General features: G+C 39.2%; 2 protein-coding genes across 5 annotated transcripts; one reads left to right on the forward strand and one right to left on the reverse strand.

The window, feature by feature from the left end:
* Positions 1 to 5,514: 5,514 nt before the first annotated feature.
* On the forward strand, positions 5,515 to 10,627 carry LOC112200596 (protein indeterminate-domain 5, chloroplastic). The gene is made up of 4 exons (XM_024341627.2): positions 5,515 to 6,142; positions 6,430 to 6,826; positions 8,427 to 9,640; positions 10,349 to 10,627. Exons 1-3 carry the CDS (start codon positions 5,983 to 5,985, stop codon positions 9,625 to 9,627), a joined length of 1,758 nt encoding a protein of 585 aa, XP_024197395.1. The 5' UTR covers positions 5,515 to 5,982; the 3' UTR covers positions 9,628 to 9,640; positions 10,349 to 10,627.
* A 3,097-nt stretch (positions 10,628 to 13,724) lies between these two features.
* Positions 13,725 to 17,480, reverse strand: LOC112200594 (protein indeterminate-domain 4, chloroplastic). Of its 4 annotated transcripts, none has more exons than XM_024341625.2 (3): positions 16,993 to 17,480; positions 16,431 to 16,830; positions 13,725 to 15,162 (listed from the first exon to the last, which is right to left on the reverse strand). In XM_024341625.2, exons 1-3 carry the CDS (start codon positions 17,168 to 17,170, stop codon positions 13,929 to 13,931), a joined length of 1,812 nt encoding a protein of 603 aa, XP_024197393.1. In that variant the 5' UTR covers positions 17,171 to 17,480; the 3' UTR covers positions 13,725 to 13,928. The 4 variants fall into 4 exon arrangements, with proteins under 4 accessions (XP_024197393.1, XP_024197394.1, XP_040374296.1 ...); XM_024341626.2 differs by having other exon boundaries at positions 16,431 to 16,827; positions 16,993 to 17,479; XM_040518362.1 differs by having other exon boundaries at positions 16,431 to 16,827; positions 16,989 to 17,126.
* Positions 17,481 to 20,826: the final 3,346 nt, after the last annotated feature.

Raw genomic sequence — 20,826 nt, forward strand, 5'->3', positions numbered from 1 at the left:
AGCAAATAAGATCACGTCTGGGATCAATCCCAAATCTTCATCCTCTCAAATTACCAGCACAACATCTCCATTCCTTCCTCCTTTCTCTTCCACCTTCTCTTCTCCTCTCATACTCTTCTTCCAACCTCCAAATTCCACCTCTCCTTGAAAACCAAAAACAGATAGAGAGAGGAGCCATGTCTTTCTCTGCTGCCACCACCCACGCCCTCTACCTCCACACCACCATCGTCGCCGCCACCAGATCCAATGAATTAAAACAAGAATGAACGTGGAGTCCAGCACCCGGCCACTCTACCCAATGATGCTCGAGACCCCAAAGCTCTGCTGGTCCTTCATCCGCAAATTTTGAAAGGCACTTCCATCTGGGGCACGAGGGATTGCACCATTGGAGCCCGTTTCTAAAGCTCTATAACTTGTCAATTGCTTCGCTCTTTTGGGTTGTGATCTCAGAGCTAGAGGAGGAGGAGACAGTTTGTTTTGAAGCTTTGACTCAAATTACGGTGAAGTTTGAGCGGGGTTTACGACGAGATTTGATTGGTATGGTGTGGGTGGCTGGATTGATCTAGTGATGAGCTTTTGGTTTAAATTGGGGGAAATAGAAGACAGAGATGGTATGGGTGAGAGTTTAGCATCGATGGATTGGAAATCTAAGCTTGAGGAAGAAGAAGAGATGAGAGAAACAAGGAGAGTTGGGAGGAAGAAGAAGATGAAGAAAGTGAGAGGAAGAAGAGATTGAGTGAAGGGACGAGAATACCCCTCAAATTTTGCTACTTGGCTAACGCCGTAACGGCCAACAGTGTTTTAGGTACTGATGTTGGGTCGGGGTCTGAACTTCAGGTACCAAAGTGATATTTTTTTTTGTCAGGTACTAAAGTTACTAATGGGCCAAAGGTTGGGTATTGTTTGCATTTTTTTCCCATTCCTTTTTAAATTTTAAATGAACATTCTCTTCCATTTTACACAATTTGATTTCCTTAAACCCCAAAATAATTTTTTTTCATTATTTATTTATATATAAGAGAGAATTTTACAAATGATGACTCAACTATGACTCGTTTGACACTTTGGTCACTTAATTTTCAATCATATCATTTTGGTCACTCAACTGTTACTCTGTCAATCACTTTAGTCATTGAAAGGGTATTTTGTCTCACTTCAATCACTTCTCCCATCCATTTCAATTCAGATTTCTCAATTTTTCACAATTGATTGGTTAAAAATATCCTTGATATTGTGGCAAATAAATTTTTATCAGGGGCTGTGACTACTTACCCAATTTTTGGCTAAAAATTGCCCACTTACTCCACCAAGAGTTTTTTAACCCCATTTACCCAATCTAACAGTGTTTGACAGTATTGCCCTCATTTTAATTAACAAATTAAACTCATATCTCTCTCTCCTCCCCCTCATCGATTTCTCTCTCTCTTTCTCTCTCTTTCTCTAACCTCGTCTCAGGCTCTCTTTCTCTCTCTCTCTCTGAGCCACCATGCCCACGACTCCACCGTCGATGTCGGCCTCCACCGTCGCCTCTCCGTCCCACCGTCGGACCACCAGAGGATGACGCCATCTAACTCCACGATCCCAACCCCTCTGAGCTTCGCCGGTTTTGTTCGTCAGATGTCCGGGAAGCTCCAAAGCTCCACGCCAGAATCGGGTCTGGGCTTCCCTTGCAGGTCTCGGACGATGTCAAAACTGTGGTCTATTGGGGGGTAATAGACAGATTATTGCCCCCCACTAATTTCTTAACTGTGGTTAATTAATCACTGAAATTAGAGTTTTGATAAGTCTTATGTTGTTTTGAGTTTATTAAAGTACAATAATCTGTCAATGATAATTAAGTGAAGGGTTCTGACTTAAAACGAAGACATTATTTAGGGGTAGTAATGTGTCTACTACCCCCCACTAAACCATTAAAACTTGCACCAGTTAAGTGAAGGGTTCTGACTTCGTATGAAGACATTATTTGGGGGCAGTAATGTGTCTACTGCCCCCCACTAAACCATTAAAACTTGCACCAGTTTCAAGGATTCACAGTGTATTGCACTTTATCACAAACAAATCAACAAGAGATGATTACTATCTCCTAAGTAAGACATTATTGGGTGGCACTAATATGTCTACTGCCCCCCAATAGACCATCAAACATTACACCGCTTCCTATGTTTCACAGATTATAGAAGTTATTCACACTCAAAAAACAGATAATGTCTAAAAACCCACATTTTGAGGGTCAATATTCTGTCTACTGCCCCCCACTAGACTGACACAAACCACACAATTTTTTTCATTTATCGACTACTGCAATTTAACACTACATTTACTTTGGAATAGCAGTTTTCAGTCCGTCAATAAATAAAGCAGTCATCATTGGCCCCCAATACAAAGTCTACTGGGGGGCACTAATGTAACAACTTTTATGGTTATGACTGCACAATAGCATATAGCAGTTTTCAGTCCCAGATAGCAGTTTTCAGTCCGTCATCGATTCCTTCAGAAGGTCAACCCCGGCCTCGCCGAGCTTCTAAGCGACGAGGACCGTTGGCTTGGCGTCGAGCCTGGCCGCGGAGAGCACGACGATGAGTTTCGGCGCCGCGATGGCTAGAGCAGGCGTCGTGGGCGACCTGCTGGAGGGATGGAGGGAGGGAGAGAGAAATCCGACGTTGTCTGGAGAGAGAGAGAGAGAGAGAGAGAGAGAGAGAGAGAGAGAGAGAGAGAGAGAGAGAGAGAGAGAGAGAGAGAGAGAGAGAGAGAGAGAGAGAGAGATCGGTGAGGGGGGAGTGGGCAAAAAAGTACCAAAAATAAATAAAAAGAAGAAAAAAAGAATTAATTGGGTAAAGGGGAAATAATCCCTTTAGAGTGTTTTGGGTAAACGGGGTTAAAAAGCAGTTAGTGGAGCAAGTGGGCAAATTCTAAGCTAAAATTGGGTAAATGAGCATTTTCCCTTTTTTTTAATGAAAAAAATTAACGAAGTGACTAAAGTGTATAACAGAATTAAAGTTAAGTGATCAAAATGATATATTTAAAAAGTGAGTGATCAAAGTGTCGAACATGTAAAAGTCGAGTGACCATTTATGATATTCTTCCTATATATAAAATTGGTTTTGTAAGACTAACCACGTCACCTGGGCCCAAAAAAAATAAAAAAATAAAAAGAAAGAGAAAACGTTTGGGCCTGGCTAACGATTCAAACCCGCAAAAGCCCTAAAACCAGGGTCCTCTCATATTCCCAAAAAAGGCAGTAAATAGCCCTAAACGGTCTCACTGACTCACCACTACAAAACTATTTGACCATCTGGAAAAATCCACAGAAACGTTAGCAAGTCAAAAAGTAAAACATAGACCGGTAATTAAAAAACAGGGTTAGTTGGAGGTTACGCTAAGGGTTAAAACCTAAACACCAAAACGCCGCCGTTGTTGAAATTGCCGCATGTCCAATTATCCTTCTTAGTAAACTAGCTTCCAACAGAAGCATCATCGTCCCTCTTGTTATTGGAATAGACTCATTCTATCTTGTCACTTAATATAAGGTCTCTGGTCTGGTTTGGTCTTCTCTTGGCTGGCTAGCTCTCACCAGTTTCCAGTCACCAACTACGGCAATGGTTTCCTTAATGCAAATGCTTTGTTGGGTTTTGACAATTCTCTTCTCGATCTCTGCATGTAACTGAAAACATTTATTATGTTTGGAGTTTTAGGGTTAATTTTAATTTCACCGTTATGATATTATACTATAAACTTTGGTATATGTGATTATAGGTAAACACTCCACATATTTATACTCGTTTCATGTTTTCTTGTCTGACAGTTTGACACGCATATGAACATGTTATTTTGACAATTCATCTAAAGTTATAATAGAAAAAGAATAACAATACATTTTATTTAGGAGAGCAATGAACGCATTTACTACATCCAGCTAGAATTTTATATACGACCAGAGGTTATAAAAGAAGAGAGTTACAGTTACATAGTTATATCCAAGACCTTCCTCAAAATAGGCCAGGGTGATGCAATGCCGCGTTTACAAAAAGTAGTTGTCATTTGCATGAATAATTAGCAGCCATAAATCCATAATCAACAAACCACTTTTTGAAAATTCAAAACCAAAACTTTGTATAATATTAATCAACTTTATTTATTTGTTTTATTCAAAACATGGGGACTAGTATATTATACGAGGCTAATTATTAAAAATGGGGAAAAAAGGTAGCAAAAATCTATCCCTACTCGTTTCAGGCATTCTTTTGCATTAAGGCTTAAGCAATAGAGACAGCACTATATCCAAATCTGAAACTCCCATTAGTATGTGTAGCATAATCAATACAGCTGCAGAGATTATATAAAGGACATGCATGTTTAGTGGTTATTAATCCTCAGGCTAGGACTCAGGTCCCCATAGAAATGAAGAATTTATGTGCAACCTCAATCATATTATCAAAATGACACAGATGACAGTGATGTGCATGGTTATAGTTAAGCTGTCATTGTTTTAAAGAATGAAAAATCTTCTGCTAGCTTTGTTCTATGAGAAAAAAAGGTTTTGACTGGCATGGAATAAAAACTGTCATTCCAATTTCGAAAACCAGGTCTGGAAAAAAAAAAAAAAGATGATGAAAAACCGTCCAACTCAAGCATCCAAATTCCACAAAAAGCAAACGTTCCGCTGCATTACATCTTGTTCATCACTAACACATCACTTAAGTGAACTCCAAATCTATCTTCGTCAAAAAAAAAAAATTATCAAAACTAGAGTTCAATCGGTTTTCTCTGGTTTTTGCTGCATGATAAGCTGTGACGCATGGTAGGGAATAAGCCATAGGGTTGGTGATGATGGCGCAACTGATTTGGTAGTGCAAAATCTGAAATGATTTTTGCCATGTAATTGTTTAACGATAGTGGTTGGGTTGGAATATTAGGTCCTTAATTAATATCCTAGGTCTTAATTTAATTACCATTAATTAATTATAATCATTTCTTCATTAAAATGACTAATTCGACCTTTCATGTATGGCCCAGATGTGACTGGCAGTATAAGAGAGGCCAGCAAAGAACAAACCAATTACATGCAAGTGAAACAGACCTAGTAGGGTTCCGAGCTCAAATCATGTTTTACTAGTACTGCTGCCCTCTCTGCGAGCTTAAGCGCTGAATTTCAGCAAACAAGTTCATGTCAGTGCACCTTCAGGTGTTCTTGTTCTATACACCAGACTAGTACCAATAATCTTTACTTGAGGATTAGGTTCAGTTTATTATTTTTTACTGTGACTGTGAGGGAGCTTAGCTAGGTCCACTTGGAAAGAAGGGTGATGTGGGTTGGTTTGTCTGGATCTAAGTAGGAAGATACGAAAATGAGAGAGAGAGAGAGAGAGCTGCTTCATGCTCCTCTCACACACCATACAATGTCGTTTTGTGCAATTTGATTGGGTCCACCGACCTGTAGGCCTCAGCTTCTCTCTCTCTCTCTCAATTCAATTTCAATATGTATTTTATTTTCTGGAGGAAAAAACCTTCAGTTAAATTCTGGAAAAGAAGGGAGAATTAATGAATATGAATTAAAATAAAATAAAATATTTTCTGTGTATATGTGTTACTGTATGTGCATGACACCAAATCATAGAAACCATAACAAACATCCCCTTGCTCTCAAAATTTTTCATTTAAGCCAAGACAGAAAAAAAAAGTAGAAACAGAAGCATCAAACCCCAGCTATGGAGTTTATTCCTCTTTCTCCTTCCTCTTCATCAACTCTTCTAGCTTTCTTCAAATCTTTTGCTTGATATTAATCAATTTCTAGGCTTGTTATTTGTTTTTATACTGATCCAAAAGCTCTCTCCCACCCTATGATTCCTATCGCTGGCTTTTGGAATCTTTGGGATAAGATTTAAGCAGGAGTACTGACTCAAATTGCTTGTGGGGTTCTTCTAGAATCTTTCAGATTTATAAGGGCCTGCCAACCAAGAGAAACAATTCAGCAAGAAAAGAAAGATGGCTGCATCTTCTTCTTCGCTTTTCGGAATTAGAGAAGAAGATCAAAACTTGATGAAGCAACAGCAGCATTCCAGCTCCACACCAACATCATCCACAGCCGCCGCGCCTCTGGCACCACCACCGCAGAAGAAGAAGAGAAACCAACCTGGAACACCAAGCAAGTATCCAAAAACTTTTTTTTCCTTTATGTTTCTTCTACCCAACAAAACCAGAAGAACTTCTTCTGAAAAATCAATTGAATTGTTCAGTTCCGCGAAAGGAACCCTAGCTAATTGAGAGTACAAGCTTGTTGGAATTGGAATGGGATCGATACAACACAAGAGTTTCTGTATAAATATATGATGATATTGTCTTGTAGTATTTCTTGTTGTGATTAATAAATATGAGTTTTTTTTTTTTTTGGTTCTAATTGAAAGTCTTGTTGTTTGTCATTTTTCATAACAGATCCAGAAGCGGAAGTGATAGCACTATCTCCCAAGACCCTAATGGCAACAAACAGGTTCATATGTGAGGTATGCAACAAAGGGTTCCAAAGGGAGCAGAACCTACAGCTCCACAGAAGAGGACACAACCTGCCTTGGAAACTAAAGCAGAAGACTACAAAAGAACCCAAACGCAAGGTCTACCTGTGCCCGGAGCCCACCTGCGTCCATCACGACCCGTCTCGGGCCCTCGGCGACCTCACCGGAATCAAGAAGCACTTCTCCAGAAAGCACGGCGAGAAGAAGTGGAAATGCGACAAGTGCTCCAAGCGCTACGCCGTTCAGTCTGATTGGAAGGCTCATTCTAAGACTTGCGGCACTCGGGAGTACCGATGCGACTGTGGTACTCTCTTCTCCAGGTAAAACAACAACAATTCTCTAGAGACTTGAGTTAGCTCATTTTCCCATTAATTAATCATACGCATAATCATATCAAAAAAAGCAGCAGCAGCATCAGTCACTTCGATCACTGCTTTTTTTTCTGCTTCGTTTAGGATTTAGATTCCTCGAGTGACAAGAGAAGGGAAAAAGGCTAGCGTTTCACGCTTTTAGTATGCGTTAATTTTCTCTCTTTTCGAAAAGGGTCCTCTCTTTCTCTCATTTTTCTTCTTTCAAACTTATCCTATTTTAATTCTTTTAAAATTTCTGTTTTCGGGAATTAGGAAATAGCAGCAAAACATGCTCTCACGTGAAAGATCTCTGGAAACTAGCATGGTCGTAATGATTTCATGTTACATTACATGTTCAGTCCAATCGTTCATTCATCCATCATACCCCAAAAACAAAAAGAAAAAAAAAAGAAAAAAGAAAAGGGTAGCAGACTAAGCAGTAGTACTTGTACTAGTTCATTTTCGTTTCCTTTCTTTTGTTTTACATCGGAAACACCGCCCTGGTCTCTTCTCTCTTTCTCTCTCTCAATTTAGCTTAGCTTTTTCTATCGTACTCACGTGTTGTTATGCCATGTATGTTCGTAAGTGGTAACAGTGGGGCTTGCTGTTACAGTCAATGTTAATTTGTTCTCCTCTTAGTTGGCCAAGTGTGACCATTATTGCTCTGCTCTTTCAGGTTCTCCTTCCTTCAATTTCATCATCATCATATTTCATAACCCAGTTCAAAAGAAATCATCTTTCATAACGCTAGCTTAAGCTGGCTAAGCTATGGCGACGCTCTCTCTCTCTCTCTCTCTCTCTCTCTCTCTCTCTCTCTCTCTCTAGCAAGCTCTCTCTGAACTGGTTTTAAACGGGAAAAAGACGGACATTTCATGAGTTGTGTATTGATTAATGATAAGACGTTTATTGATTAATTACATTTCATCAGAGTACAGGGCATTTCTCTTGTTGCATTTATTGAACACTCGGTTCCTGAAATTGCAGTTCTTGGTTGTTTATTTGATTCAGAATTTTCTCACATTCTGGACAATTTCGTTCTCACATACCTTTTTAAATTTCTTGCATCTGATTAGGACACTTTGGTTAACTTCCTTCTGCAATCTCTAGCTACCTTCTATTCTTTCGATTCTACATTAACTAACCGCAGTATATGACAATTATTAAATGTGTCCATCCCCTCTCTTTGAGTTTTCAATTGAGCCTTCACATTAGGGTTTTGATCCAGCTACCTCCATTTATTTCTATATATCTTTCTGAAGCTTCACTACATACATTAAATTTTCATATTTGGTAAACATTGAAATCAATATCATATAGGTATGGGTTACCATTTTAGTGATAGTGAAATTAACGGTCGGTGATTTTATGAATTATCTGAAGCTCAGTGGGTCCATTGATTAAATCACTTCATATTCCGACCAATAATGATACCTGGATTACACTGTACATATTCTAAGTTGGTGTAATATCCAGACATGACTTTCTACTCAGAAAATGTTTAGCCTAGTTTACCATGAAAGATGATGATGGAAACATCCAATCACTGGCTTTCTTTAATTTATGAATGCAGGAGGGACAGTTTTATCACTCATAGGGCCTTCTGTGATGCCCTGGCTCAGGAAAGTGCAAGACATCAACCTAATCTGAGCAGCCTTGGCAGCAACTTATATGGAGGTACCAGCAACACTGGCCTAGCCTTATCTCATCATCACCATCAACAACAAGTTGTGGGCCCTAACATTGATCATCATCACCACAACAATCAATCAACGGCGCCTGCTGACATCTTACGACTCGGAGGCGGCAGCGGCAATGCCCGGACCGGACAGTTCGATCATCTCCTTTCTCCTCCTTCCATGGGGTCGTCTTTTCGTCCGGCGCAATCTTCGGCACCCTTCTTCATTAATCAAGACCAATCTAGCCAGCAATACCATCACGATCAAGAACAGTTGCAGAGCAAACAATTCCATGGACTGATGCAATTTTCTGATCATCAGAACAACAACTCTTCCTCTGGAGGCAATCTGTTTAACCTACCTTTCTTATCAAACAGCAGCAATAGCAACAACAGCAACAACGCCGGTGGCGCCAATAGTACTAATCTACTGCTTCATCCTGATCACCAGTACAACAGTAATGGCGGTGAAGGCGGGTCGATTCTCTTCTCAGGTCACATGATGGGTGGAGGCGGTGGTGATCACATGAGCTCCGGCAATGTCTCTTCGCTCTATAGTTCTCAAGTACAAAACAACCATCATGGTGCAGGTGCAGCCGTCTCGCACATGTCCGCCACAGCGCTGCTTCAGAAGGCGGCTCAAATGGGGTCAACTACTTCGAGCAACAATACTTCTGCCTCGCTCCTAAGAAGCTTTGGAAGCACTTCCTCGACTAAATCTGAACGCCCCGCCGCGGCGGCCTCCCTTGTTCCTGCCAATTTAGGCGGCATTTTTGGTGGTGGCAGTGAAAATGAGAACAACCTCCAAGACCTAATGAACTCTTTTGCTGCTGGAGGGAGCTCCTCTATTTTCGGAAGCGGGTCATTTGGCAGTGGATTTCATGACGTGGCAAGTAGGGACGAGCCCAAGTTGCCGGCGGTGAGCATAGTAGCCGGGTCTGATAGGTTAACTAGGGATTTTCTTGGTGTTGGTCAGATTGTTAGGAGTATGAGCGGTGGGCAACAACAAACTCAGATCGAGCATATGAGCTCCTTGGATTCAGAGAGCAATGCTGCGCCGTCAACCCAATCTTTTGGAGGAGGTGGGAATTTTTAGTGAACGAAAAAAGGTACGTGAAAATTAGTGACCTAGCGAGTAAATTAATTATATATATGAGTTAGTTTTCTTTGGTAATTGTGTCCTAAACACTGCTAGCTTTCTACCGTTCACTTTCTCTGGCTTGTCTTTGGTATATGTCGGTTTTCTTGTGTCAAATTTTAAAAGAAAATTGTCTGACACAGTGTCTTGCATGGTCACATAGTGTGGAGGCAGTCATGACCCATGACCTGGAGTACACATTTTGGGTCTTGTCTTTTTGTTTTTATATTATCAATCACTTTTTTCTTTTAGTGGTTTTAACTTATACTTTGGCCACCTGTACGTAGCCACCAGAGTAGCCACCAGAGTCACGAGTGCTCGATCTTTCACTCGACTACTCAGATGGATTAAAGATCTTCTCTAGCTCAGTAAAGCTTGCACTTTCGATGACCACATGAACAATTGTCAGAACAAAAACTACGTACATTGATTTCAGAAAGGAAAACATAATTAATCTACCTTTACATATTTTACCTTTTCTCTTTGTTTGTTAACACCTTCTGTATGATGAGCTTGATCGAAATTGTTGTTTCATTGACCATAATGAGTTTGCCATAACTCAAAAAAAAAGGAAAAACAAAACCCTAATAAGCTAGAAACTTAACACTAATATTGCTGTCTTTTTCATTATGATAAAGGTAAAATATATTACTACCACTAAGTTTTGTTTTGTTTGCAGGGAGTATGGATTAAGTTGAGTGCCATGAAGGAATTAGTGCAAGGTTCTTCGAGCTGTATATTTCGTCTTCTTTTTCTATTTTCGTTCTTTTTTGAAACCTCAACAAGTGTTTGGGGCCGGGGAACTAATTTTCAGAAATCAATTAAGGCTAGAACTTCTTGGTAGTTTTAATTGAATGACTGGTAGACAATTTATCCTATCTCATGTTAAAACTCATTTTCTTTATGTATTAGCTAGCATTAGCAGTTTCAACAAAATTCAAATCCATAGGAGCTTTCATTAATGGCTTCTAATTTTATCAGTATTGCAACTGCTTCTTCTTGTTTCAAGAGGCGTTACCAAGTACGTTACATATAGAGAGTTCGAAATTGGAATAACATTAATGAGCAAACACATGGCTCATATTTTGTTAAGTGATTTGTGAGCTAACACATAAAAAAAATGTATAAAAACAACATCAAATAAATTGAGTGTTAATAATTGCCTTTATAATTTCATGAAGGTCGAAATTTGGTATAAACTATGTATTAGTGTAATTGGTAGAAGATCTCTAGCTAGTTCGGATCCCATCCTCCCAAATATTGTAGATATGAAACCTACTCTAATGATGACTGATTTTTCGTCTGATTAATTGAGGTTTTGTGATGCAACCTTGTATATTATAATAAAACTCTTAGTTAGGGATCCAACTATGAGTTTCATCATGGTTTTGTGATAGCTGGATCCCTAACTATGAGTTTCATCATGTTAGATGAGGTTCAAAGTTCAAATTTTCTCTCTCTAAAATCCACGACACCAAAAAGACTGTAAAAATGCAAGTGAAGCTAGCCTAGATGGTCTTGGCGGTCATTACCCATCTCAATGCATATACATATATATCTTGAAAAAAGAAAAACAAAATAGAAAAGATACTAGCATTGTGCTGCCTCTTTGAGTCTAAGAAGTTCAGTTCAGTGTGGCAATGTACTGGACAAGTCTGGAAGAATGACTTTTAGCGAGTGTAGCTAGGAAGCCAAGATGGAAAGACTCAGTTTCATTATTTAGAACGTAGAGCCTCCTGTAATTCCATTTCTTTTCTTGGTATTTACTATATATATATATATATATATATATATATATTACTGTGAGTCTGTGAGAGAGAGTTATATATGTAGCAGACATATATATAGATGCAGCGTCAAGTCTCTGTACTAATATGAGACAAGTTTTGAAGCCTAAGCTCCCCCGACCCTCAAGGCCTCAGCGTCTAGACAAGATCCCATTATTCATTTCTTTTTGTAATCTACTACCACTTTAGCAGTTAGCATATTCATATATGGTACGATCCTGAAGCTCAGCAGTATTAGTTATCTATATAAATTAATGCGAATTTCCACTTGATAATGATATCTAGGTATAAAGCTTGTTGACATTTCGTTGAAACCTATTTGTCTCCCGATTTCGTTATCTTGACTACTTGGCTCTATATCTGTGTCTGTACAAAAGTGCTTCGACAAAGGCAACCGACTCTTATTTAGCTATGTTTGTGAGGGATGAAGAGAAACCCACTATGTACACTATATATGATCGATAGACATATTTTTCATTACCAATATAGAATACTTTCTTCAGAACATTTCAGCCGTCGTGGAGTTTGCCAATATATACGGCGAAATGAAGCATGTGTGAATGTTGAGTCTTAACATAAGAATATATGACAAGCGCTGATGCCAAGTTAGAGTTTGTTATCACACATACATCATGGTGGTCTCTTCCGGCGGAAAGGTATGGAGCTATGGAAGATGAGGTGGGTGTGCGCGACTGGGATGTTGTGATTAGAAAACCATGAGAAACAGTTGATGGATGCTTCAGCTGACCATATATAGGATAGGCTTTATTATTGAAAGTAACATGCAGTAAGAATTATATTGAAAGTGACCTAAATTACAATTTGTACGTTGATCAATCATTCTAGTAAAACCCAACATATTTTGGAGGAATAAAAAAAAAGGTTTGTGATAGATCTATTGAAGTTAGATGTTTTCAAGTGGTTCCCAAGGTCTATGGACCCACTTTTTGGACAAAATAGAATTCTACTATCCAGGAAAGGGCACCATATGGAAATAAGGATTTTGGAGAGATTGTACCAGACCGTTTTCTCTTCAGAAAATTTAAATTACCATCATCCCTATATTAGACTTTAGTTTCAGACCTTCAATTCATCCATTTCATGCATTCATACTGTAATTTTAACCTTGAATCATTGCCTAGTTGTAAATCAGTAAATGCATGTTCGACCTGATAATTTTGTTGAAAAGATTATATTGAGTTAAAAGCTCCAAGAGAAGTTCAAATTTTGAAAGGAAAATGAAAGGTATCCCACACTTGCAGGTCACGGGGTGATGATTCCTGTAAATATAGAAGAGACAACAATTACGACAATAGTAGACAGCCCCATATCAATTTCCTAATAATTACAATAAGGAAATTTCTGCATATGCTAGTTGCTAGCTATACTCGATCGATTCCATAGATATCATTTTCTGCTGCCTCTCTGCCTCTCGCAGCTGCCTGAGATTAAGAGTAATATATATATATAACTAGTATAGCCAGCTCTTTCAGTCCGATCCGGCCCTGACCCCAACAACAAAACACATGCATATGCTTGCGAAAAGATCAAATTAAAATTACTTTCTCAATTCAATGTAAAATAATATAGGTATCGATCAGGAGCAGTGAAGTTGAATATTAAAACGTCAACGTACGTGGACTGTGGTGTAGGGAATTAGCTAGAATGTTGAAAAGAATATTTGTGTGGAAAGCGTCAGTTAAACTAATTAAATGTCAAACCAAGCAAATTATATTAGCAGCAGCCAGTAGGGTTAGGTATTAGGTAGCCGAACAATTCGATCTTCACCTTCATAGTTTATAATAAGGGTATGAAATATCATAATTTATGTGGGCTGGGGTGGACATAATTCTTCGCAGGGAGGCTCTCTTTCTCTCTCCCTGTCTTAAAAAAATCATTTATATTTCTCTGATCTTGATGCATGGCGATACTAAATTATTAGTTGGGGATTTCTTAAACCTAGACAATAAGAAATTAAATCTTCGCTTGTCTATTCTGTTGGAATGTATTCATTTGTGAAGATTCTTGTGTGACATTCTCATTCTATTTAATCACAACATGGCTTACCTCATACGTTTTTCAGATTACGATTTATAAGTTCATGAAATTAACATATTTGCTGAAATTCCAAGATAGTTAATTAATTATAAATTCCTCTACATATTATAATTACACAAGTAATTCCATGTAATTTAGATATTTTCATTTCATTAGTTGAAATTATTTAGCACCAATAATATTACTTGATGGGAGGTTTATCCATTAATATCATGTCTAAGCAAAGAGTACTGAAATTAAGTGGATCATCAAGTGTAAGCCTTAAGGCGTGCACATATAGAAATAAATTAACGAAACCCTGATGCGTGGGGGTCAAGGCACTAGTTCATAGCTAGCGAGTACTTTACTCCTACATATCAATTAAACAGGCACTCGATCGGTCTCATCTATATATATGAACTTAATTTATTAGTCTCATTGCAGTGCACTAGTGCCTCCATAAGGTTGACTTGGCTGTTGCGATGACTTCAACTCTGGGTCTAAAGAGCTCATATTGATGCCACGGTGCTCATATCCACCACCACCACCACCACCCATGTTTCTTACAATCCCTCCAACGCCAAGGAAATCCAAGGTTAATTTCGCCTCATCCACGTTGCTAAAGTTTGTGTTGTTGTGCTGCTGCTGATCCATCAGAGAAACCCTAGTAGTACTGCCATTGGCAAACCCATGAGTACCAAAGTTGTTATGATGATCCCCAGCTGCTCCGAAAATGGAGGCCGCGGAGCTGTTTCCATTGGTAAGAGAGTTCATGATTAATCCTTGAAGATGGTGGTTTTCATTTTCCACATGCTGCTGCTGTGATCTCATGTGTTGCTCATGTTCACCACCGCTACTACTCTCGCGGCTAAAGCTGACACCACCGATAGTAGAGTTAGAAGAGACCAGTTGCCGACCGGAAATGGATTTTGCTACTGCTCTTGTACTTGATGAAGTACTCCCGGCTAATCCTCTTAGCAAAGATGAGCTTTCGGTGCTTGTAGTTGAACCCATTTGAGCGGCTTTCTGAAGCAATGCGGTGGCAGACATATGTGCACCATTCATGTTCTCATGTTGTAAGGAATTCCCGAAGAGGCTGGATTGTAGCCCCGAACCAATATGATCAGCCATACCATTCGGAAAGAGCGTCGTCCCTTGGGTGCCACCATTTCCATCACTAAACTGATGATGATCAGAATTATTACTCGAAAAGAAGCCGAGGTTAAAGAGACTACCGGCAGCAGTAGTAGTTGATGAGGGCGAGTTGTTACTAGGAGTGTTGCTTTGGAGATCAGGAAGTTGCATTAGCCCATGTAACGATTTGTTAGCAGCATATGGTCCATTCAGAGAATGTTGCTGATCCTGAAACCCTTGATTGAAGAAAGTAGTCGAAGAATTAGGTATAGGCTGCGCTTGTCCGAATGAGGAAGGATTCATGAGGTGCTCAAATTTCGCAGCACCGCCAGCACCATTAGTCCCTAGCCTCAACATGTTATTAGGTGGGAGGGAGGAACCGCCACCCATTTGGGAAAGGCCTAAGCTCATCATTTGGTTATTTCCTGGATAGAGATGAGAACTAGTAGCCATGGCGCTTAAGCTTGAAGGATGCCTTGCACTCTCTTGAGCTAGTGCATCGCAGAAGGCCCTATGCGTGATGAAACTGTCCCGCCTATATATCATGCAATGTATCATCACAAACGAACAATGTAATTGAATAGAAACTATTAATTAGCCAAATCATCATGTCATGCATGCATACATAACCAAAATGTATAGATCAGCTAGATATGATCAAGAATTCAATTTGAAAGTTTAGTTATATCCCAAGTAATATGGATCCAAAGCCGAGAATATATCTGTGCATATATATAATATATTAGTGATTGGGCTGATCACATGCTAGCTCTAGCTAACTAGAGACAATAGTTGAAGAAGAATCAACGTTGAAGTTAAAGATCTAAAGTCAGTAAAACCCAAAAGAACTGACCGTACGTGGTGATGAAATTATCAAAGTCAATAATTAGTGTTTCAAATAACTAACAACAGTAAATTAAGAATTTCACTAATGAGAATCGATCATTAAGGATCTACTCAAGGGAAAAAGAAAAAGAAAAAACAAAAGAATGAATTAGGGTTCTCCAATCCAAAATGTTGAGCTTTATTGGAAATCCCTAGATACTGATAAGTCAGATCAGAAACCTATTTCCGAAATTTTCTACATTAAATGCAAACCCTATGAATAGTCTACATTTCCAATTCCGCAGAGTATATTTCCATACGCATGATTCTAATCATAAGAATACCTCATCATTCTAATCATTAGCCTCTCAGATAAAAAAAAAATTAAAGACTTGAGAAAGAAAACTGTAAGACCATGCTAGTAGCTTGCTAGCTGATCGAAAGAGGGAGCTGGACCAATTGAGAATCTCTCAATCAATTACCAGTACTAGCTAGAGAGAGAGAGAGAGAAGGGAGAGCATCTAAGTCTTGGTCCCATGACTACATGTTCAATCTCATGGAAATGAGTACCTGGAAAGGACTGATTACATGAAGCCAATCCAGAAGAGAACAAAAACCCAGTAACACACACACACGTATAAATATATATCCAATAATCCAACTCATATGAAAACAAAGCACTGCAAGCTAACCAATATTTATGCTTCCCATTTCGCTTTCATTTGTATACAAATACACGTGAGTAGCCAAAAAGATTAAAGGGGTGGCGTTTTCGAGGTAAAAGATGAGCTTGATTTTCCCTTCTCCCCGTAAAAATTTGATTTTCCTTTTGAAACCCTTTTCCAGCAGTTTCAGTTTCACAGACTATCACTCACGTGGAAACAGGAAAATTTTGTTTTCCAGATTCAGGAATCGTTCATAAAATTAATTTATATGAAGAAATAAATTATGATCGGTAGTAATTAAATATGTACGTACCTGGAGAAGAGAGTACCACAGTCGCATCGGTACTCTCGAGTGCCGCAAGTCTTAGAATGAGCCTTCCAATCAGATTGAACAGCATACCGCTTGGAGCACTTCTCGCACTTCCACTTTTTCTCGCCGTGCTTTCTCGAGAAGTGCTTTTTGATGCCGGTTAGGTCTCCGAGGGCTCGAGATGGGTCGTGGTGGACGCAGGTGGGCTCGGGGCACAGATAGACCTTGCGCTTGGGTTCTTTGTTAGTCTTCTGCTTTAACTTCCAAGGCAGGTTGTGTCCTCTTCTGTGGAGCTGTAGGTTCTGCTCCCTTTGGAACCCTTTGTTGCACACCTCACATATGAATCTGTTTGTTGCCATTAAGGTCTTGGGAGATAGTGCGATGACCTCCGCATCTGGATCTGCTATCAAAAATGACAAACCTAGCTATTACTTACCATTTTTATTACTTAAATTAGATAGACGAGTAGATTCAAAGGAATCAAGACCCATCTAGGGCTTCTTATTCTTTTTCTGAATGAAAAGGAATTGATGATGTATGTAAAAAGAGGGATGGAGATACTTGCTTGGATTTCCGGGTTGATTTCTTCTTTTCTTTGGAGGAGGTGCAGTGGGTGTAGTGGTAGAAATTGGAGCAGTTGAGGAAGCTGGCGATGGTTGTTGTAGCGACGACATCAGCTGGTTTTGATTTTCTTCTCTGCTATTACTCCCAAAGAAGGCCAGCGATGAAGAAGCAGCCGCCATCTATATATAATCGACAGACAAACCAATTCCTCAACAATACTGTTAAACTCGCACTCCTTGCTAGCTACCCTCGAAACCTAGCTAGCTAATTAAGTAAAAAAATTAAAATTAAAAAAGAAGTGCGACGTGGTCTTAGCTAGGTAGCTTGAGAAAAACCAAAACACCTCAAATAATCGAGAGGAAATTATTAAGTATCTGCGGGGACAGCTACAATCCGGAAATGAAGAAGATAGAGAGAGGGAGAGAGAGAGAGAGAGAGAGAGAGAGAGAGAGAGAGAGAGAAGAGTAGAGTCAGTATGAATTAGGAGGAAGCCTTCTTCTTCTTCTTGCTCAAATAACTTGTTTTTAAATGAATATATATAATGGGGTTATGGGGCACATACAGAGTGGTTTTGATTCTCAATTTCTCACTGTAAAAAATTAAGCAGCCTATGGTGTCGTTATGCGGCGAGTGTTTGGGGCCACCAATTTGAGTAGTAAGGAGTAAGGTGTAGGGTGGTGTACAGTATAGTAGAAGTAAGCGGTAGTATGCAGCAATGTAGGCCTTACCCTCTTCCCATGTCTCTCCTTCTCTTATTTCGTATCTTGTACTGGCGCGTCAAGACAAGCCAAGCTCACTTTCGTCACTCTGCGTCTCTGCCTATCATATATCATATCAACCTCTCCTTCCCTCTATTTCCTCATCATCTCCACCTACAAGCATTTTGAATAGTTTTGATTTTACATAGCTATATACAGTAAGCACTACAAAATGCATGATAACGCTCCCATACGGGTTCTTTTCTTTTTATTGTTGCCACGTTTTAAAATGGGCGGTAGATCTTCTAGATCGATCAGAGTTTTAATTATCCATACAGTTAAAATTAGTTGCGAACCTTCACAAATGGCTAAACAAATTTTGATAGTATATTTGGTACCTTCTCCGATAAACGAAAGACAAAGTATATAGGATTAGTCTTTAGTCTCAACATAAACTCGAACTGTTGGGAAGAATCATGATCATCCCGGCAATTAGGAAGTAATTCTCATGGCCAATTACATGTGCACTCGTTTTCTAGTAAAAGAATTGTATGTATTCTATTTGTGTTTGAGAAGGATCAATTATTTCTTACTTAATCTGAATAAGCTGCCGAAAAGGAATATATAGTTGTTGTTTAGACTGCAACTACCTAGCTTAATAATGATTACAGTAATTTACTGCCAATGTCTGCGTAAATGACCTGGCGAAATTATTAGTTTGCCAAAAACTCAGTTGGCTAGTGAAGTTTGAACAACCAATTCAGCTAAAGAAAAGTTGGAATTAATGCAACATGAGACGTACCTAGCTAGTATGATCATGAGTTAAAGGTTTTTTTTTCTTTTTTTGGGTACAAAAAATGGAGCTAAGAAGTTAAAAGTGACTTTGCGCGCAGTAAATTTTCATTTGGCAGAAAGGAGGGCAAGAGATGTATGTACGTACGGGAGATCTAGGGAAGTTTCTTAGGTTACACGTACAGTTAATATTCATGAAGTTTCATGTGTCTATGTCATCGATTGGTACAAAATTATTAGCATGAAAAGTACATAAAAAGAACCTTTCCGTAATTGAGGAAGGTGAACCATCGATCTGTACGTGATGTTCCGATTGTGAATAGAAATTTTTTTTTTATATGAAAATAGGTCAGTCCTTTCATTAAAATTCAGCAAGCAGTACAAAAATGAAACACCCCTATGAGTTCGACAGAAATAATCGTTCCTTAGAACCTCATGAAACCCTATTCTAGAAGAATAACTTCCCAAAAAATTCTGAGTACACCCACATTTTAGGAAATTCACGCATAATTATTCTAACAAAAACCTAAAAATCTCGAAGCTTACATAAAAAGGTTCCAACTAAGGCTCTGGTTTTTGTGACCCAAACAAAAATTAAACAGTATTATGGGCCATAGAGACCCAATCCATTCTCCCCATAGCAAAAGGGTAATCCAACCCACTTGAACCCCTAGACTGGTGAGCCCAAAGCTGAGGCCCATAGACCAGATCAAGGCCCACGCAGCCCATCCACTCCAAATGCAGGCCCAAAGAGTAGCCCTAACCCAATAAGCCCACATGTGTTTTTTTCAGCCAAAAGCCATCAGCCACGCCGCCGCCGACACTCGGTATCAGAGCCACCTCTCCATCATCTTTGTCCTCCCCACAAAGCCTACCAAACGCAACCATATCCGCAGCAATTCCATGACCTGAACCCAATCCTGATCCAGCACCGGGACAACGCATCTCATCCTCAGAGACTACACGATCCTAGCAATCCATCACTTCCAAAGTGCCCCCGATCGGATCTGAACCCAAATAAACATGAGCCCAGCCATCAACAAGTCCCCATCCGACCTCGCTCAAAGCGAAAGGCCCAGCGCCGCGTGACACCGACGAGAGAAAATCTTTGATCTTCGCAACCAAACTGACTGCCATCATGGAACACTGACGAAGCATTCGTCGGCGCCACCAATTAGAGGAGAAGAAAGAGGAGCGCCTCCACCCTTCCAACGCCGAATTACTGAGCCACTGCGTAGCCGGGAAACCTCTCTACTGATAGTCAATACATTTGCAGCGCCGCTGCCACCGATTAAGGTAGGTTGCGGCCTTAGGGTTTTTCTCTCAAGAGAACGATAGAGCTTTTGTTTTGGTTAACCTACGCTCGCAATTAATTAAATTTGTTGGTATTGTGAATAGACGTTTAATGTCTATCCAGTATCTTAAACTTGAATATGTATACTTAAACTAGGAAAGTAGCCACCGACCAAAAATAAGGAGATGAACTCTTGTGACTGTACTTTTTTTGTTTCTGAACTCATACTATTAATCATTTAATGATGTTCATTGATGACTAAATTAGGACACAGAAAATAGTCATAGGCTGTATTAAGTTCCTTAATTTCCCAATTCTTAGAAAAAAAGTGGAAATATCATCACTTCATCAGTAACTTCAAAACCTAATGGGGATATTGTGTCATTTTGATTATAGCTGTAGACCTGTCGTGGATACCATTATTAAATATTTTAGACCGTTAGATATATTCACATTTCATTTATATCTAATGGTGAAAAATATTCAAAAAATTAACGTATGACATACATCAACATATACTAAAATTTTCCCTCTCTCAGTTAATTAGTACCTTGGCACCTTCGAAAGCACTAGAATGATTGTTTATGCTAGATATGACTGGTGCATTTGGTTCTCCTTATCTTTGATAAAGTAATCTGGGGTTCACATCCAAAATTAATTGGAAGTGGATGGAGTGGCCCAAATCCTTGTAAACCCATAAGCAAAGTTATATTTATACACATTCTCAACACGCCCCCACTCGTGTGGTGATTTATCAAGCCATACATGTGGACAAGTTATATTGGGTGACAGTGAGCATGTTTGGCCATCGCTGAAACCAAACACGTGGGTAATCCGCTCTGATATCATGATAAAGTAATATGAGGTTTACATCCAAAACCAATTGGCAATTGATGGAGTGGCCCAAACCCTTATAAAATATAAACCCATAAGCAAAGTTATATTTTTCCAATGTGGGAGTTATATTTATACACATTCTCAACCATCTTTGGGCGTTTTTTTTTTCTTTCTCTATTCGGTATTATTTAGGGTTTTTTAATTTCTATTTCCG

This window comes from Rosa chinensis, chromosome 4 (assembly GCF_002994745.2).
Source record: "Rosa chinensis cultivar Old Blush chromosome 4, RchiOBHm-V2, whole genome shotgun sequence".
In the NCBI taxonomy this organism is placed as follows: domain Eukaryota; kingdom Viridiplantae; phylum Streptophyta; class Magnoliopsida; order Rosales; family Rosaceae; genus Rosa; species Rosa chinensis.

Coding starts and splice junctions, on each gene's coding strand:
- LOC112200594 (XM_024341625.2), bottom strand. CDS start 17,170: ATGGCGGCTGCTTCTTCATCGCTGGCCTTCTTTGGGAGTAATAGCAGA. Junction 16,831..16,992: donor AAATCAACCCGGAAATCCAA/GCAAGTATCTCC, acceptor CATTTTTGATAG/CAGATCCAGATGCGGAGGTC. Junction 15,163..16,430: donor TGTGGTACTCTCTTCTCCAG/GTACGTACATAT, acceptor CATGATATATAG/GCGGGACAGTTTCATCACGC.
- LOC112200596 (XM_024341627.2), top strand. CDS start 5,983: ATGGCTGCATCTTCTTCTTCGCTTTTCGGAATTAGAGAAGAAGATCAA. Junction 6,143..6,429: donor AAACCAACCTGGAACACCAA/GCAAGTATCCAA, acceptor TTTTCATAACAG/ATCCAGAAGCGGAAGTGATA. Junction 6,827..8,426: donor TGTGGTACTCTCTTCTCCAG/GTAAAACAACAA, acceptor TTATGAATGCAG/GAGGGACAGTTTTATCACTC.